Source organism: Pteropus vampyrus, unplaced genomic scaffold, assembly GCF_000151845.1.
Source record: "Pteropus vampyrus isolate Shadow unplaced genomic scaffold, Pvam_2.0 Scaffold132, whole genome shotgun sequence".
In the NCBI taxonomy this organism is placed as follows: domain Eukaryota; kingdom Metazoa; phylum Chordata; class Mammalia; order Chiroptera; family Pteropodidae; genus Pteropus; species Pteropus vampyrus.
The window spans coordinates 2,430,688-2,433,179 of NW_011888913.1; the positions used below are offsets into that span (position 1 = coordinate 2,430,688).

General features: G+C 67.1%; 1 protein-coding gene across 3 annotated transcripts in view; it reads left to right on the forward strand.

Annotated features, from left to right (window-relative positions):
- Positions 1 to 2,492, forward strand: part of ZNF407 (zinc finger protein 407) — a 370,323-nt gene that overhangs the window by 366,297 nt on the left and 1,534 nt on the right. For 2 of the 3 annotated variants that reach the window (XM_011367335.2, XM_011367336.2), the window contains one exon: positions 1,505 to 2,403. In XM_011367335.2, coding sequence (XP_011365637.1) covers positions 1,505 to 2,403 — 899 coding nt within the window. Of the gene's footprint in view, positions 1 to 1,504; positions 2,443 to 2,492 lie in introns of all 3 variants that reach the window. The other variant, XM_011367337.2, reaches the window with a different exon arrangement.

Here is a 2,492-nt window from a genome sequence, read left to right on the forward strand (position 1 = left end):
CGGCTCTGAGCTCCACCCCTGCCGGCCAGTGCCACGGGGAGACCCTCTGCGCTCTGCCCCTTCTGGGGGGGTGGCTCCCTCTGCTGGCCAGCTAAGGACGCCGCGGCGGTGCGACTCCTGTTAACCCTGGCTGCCCAGCCGGCCGGTGGGTCCAGAACGGGACCGGGCCAGGAGCACCTGTGAGCAGGCGAAGCGGGGAGTGGCCAGGAGCTCACGAGCTCAGCACTCAGGGAGCCGGGCCAGACCAGGGCCACTGCCGGGGTGCAGTGTGAACTTGGACGTGTCCCCTCGGCGAACACCGGTTAGCCGCTTCTGGGGGTCCCGCCCGGGGTACGGCACCCCGGGCGGGGGGTGCTCGCTGGGCTCTGTGGACTCCATGTTGAGAAACGCTTTCTTACAGAGCGGCCCCGGCGCGGCAGGCGGACCATCTCGTCAGGGTTACTGGCAGTGCACACGACCTGGCAACTCCGAAGCCTTCTCTGGCCTTCGGAGTGTGAAAGCTCGCTTTCTCAAAGGTGACCGCGTGAATGAGCGAAGTCAGCGTCTCAGACCCGTGGCTGCCGTTGCGACGTGGAGATGCTCGCCGACGGCACGCGTGCGCATGCTCGCGGGCGTGGGGGAGGTGACGGGGAGACACCTGACAGAAGATTTGGGATTTAAAGAGGAAAACAGGCCCCGGTCAACGAGTCGGTCTCCTTTTTACGAAGGTTAAGGTTATCATTTTCTGTCACATTTCACCCCGTCAGGTCATTAAGCAGGCACGGAGGACACTGGGGAGGCGGCGTGCCCCACACCCCGGCACCGCCGCCCTGCCGTCAGCGGCCTTTGCTCTGTTCTCGCTGGCCTCCTGCAGCCAGGGCCTCCCTCTGTGACGCAGGGGACCTCCCACGCCTCCAGCCCCTCAGCTGTGGGACGGGCTTGAACCCCAGAGTCCCTCCACAGCCCGGGCTGCTCGGCCCCACCGTGGCCCACGGCAGGGCAGGCGGCCGCCTTGTCGCTGAAATTTGGTGCCTGCGGCGTCTTGGTGCCCAGAGCCCTCCTGCAGCTGTGTCTGTCAGAGGCACATTTTAAAAATTTAGCATGCACGGCTTCGTTCTCTTGGCCAAATACACAAATATACCGTCTCTAACATTTGGACATTAAACATATTTTCCTTTGGGTCAGAAGACGATGTCCCTGACTGCTACTGTCTTCCCTTGTCCCCGGTGACTGTCTTGTAGAAATCCTGATGGCGGCCGAGGGGAGCCCCAGCTTCTTCCCAGGCACGGGGAGAGCCGACAGCGGCCGATGAGGGTTGTGTTTGGAGCGTCATGCCAGGCGCTTGGAGAAACGCCTGCTGTGCCCCAGAGCCGCTCGCTTTCGAAGCAGCGGCACAGCCTGTGACGGCGCCCGGCAGGGTCACAGCGAGGTTCCTGTCGAGGTCCGAAAGCGGCCGCACGAGGACGGCCTGAGTCTGACCGTAAAGTGCGTTTTCCTGGCTCTAACTGCTCCCTGTCTCCCACAGGCATTGTCTCCAAGTCCTACGAGTGCCGGCTGAAGGGCCAGGGCGCCACCTTCGTGGAGACGGACAGCCCCTTCACCGCGGCCGCGCTGGCAGAGGAGGCTCCCGTCAGGGACAGGCCCCCACGGGGCCGGAGGCCGGCGGCAGCCGAGCAGGTCCAACAGGTCATCATTGTGCAGGGCTACGACGGGGAGCTGGCACTGGGCGCCTCGCTGGAGGAGACGGCCGCGGCCACGCTGCAGACGCTGGCCCTGGCCGGCCAGGTGGCCCGGGTGGTGCACATCACGGAGGACGGGCAGGTCATCGCTACGAGTCCCAGCGGGCCGCCCGGGCCGGGCCTGCCAGAGCCGCTCGCGGACGCAGCCACCCAGGTGGTGGTGGTGGGCAGCTCGATGGAGGCCCACGGTGTGGCCGAGCCCCTCAGCCCAGGGGGCGCCGTGGTCCAGCAGGGGACCAAGCAGGAGATCTTAGACCTCAGCGAGGCCGGCATCCCGCAGCCCGACGCGGCCTCAGCCCTGGACGCCCTGCTGTGTGCCGTCACCGAGCTGGGGGCCGCAGGGGCCGGGGCCGGGCCTGACGAGAAGGGTAGCGCCGGCCACAAGGACGTGCTGGTCCAGCTGCCCGGCCCGGAGGCACCCCTCGCCGCCGCCCAGCCCGCGGGCCCCGAGGTCCACGTGCTGCAGGAGGCTGAGGACAGCCCGGCCGCCGTGGAGCCCGTGCAGGTGCTGACCCAGGTGGTCCGGCCCTCGGCCGCGGTCACCTCGCAGGAGCGTGCCCAGCTGGCCTTCAAGAAGGTGGTCCAGGGTGTCCTCCAGTTCGCTGTCTGTGACTCAGCCGCGGCCGGCCAGCTCATGAAGGAAGGTGTCACGCAGGTCATCGTGAACGAGGAGGGCACTGTGCACATGCTGGCCAGGGAAGGCTCGCAGATCATCATGCAGGAGGCGGAGGCCCACGGGCAGCACGTTGGGCTGGCCGAGCCGGATGGGGAGAT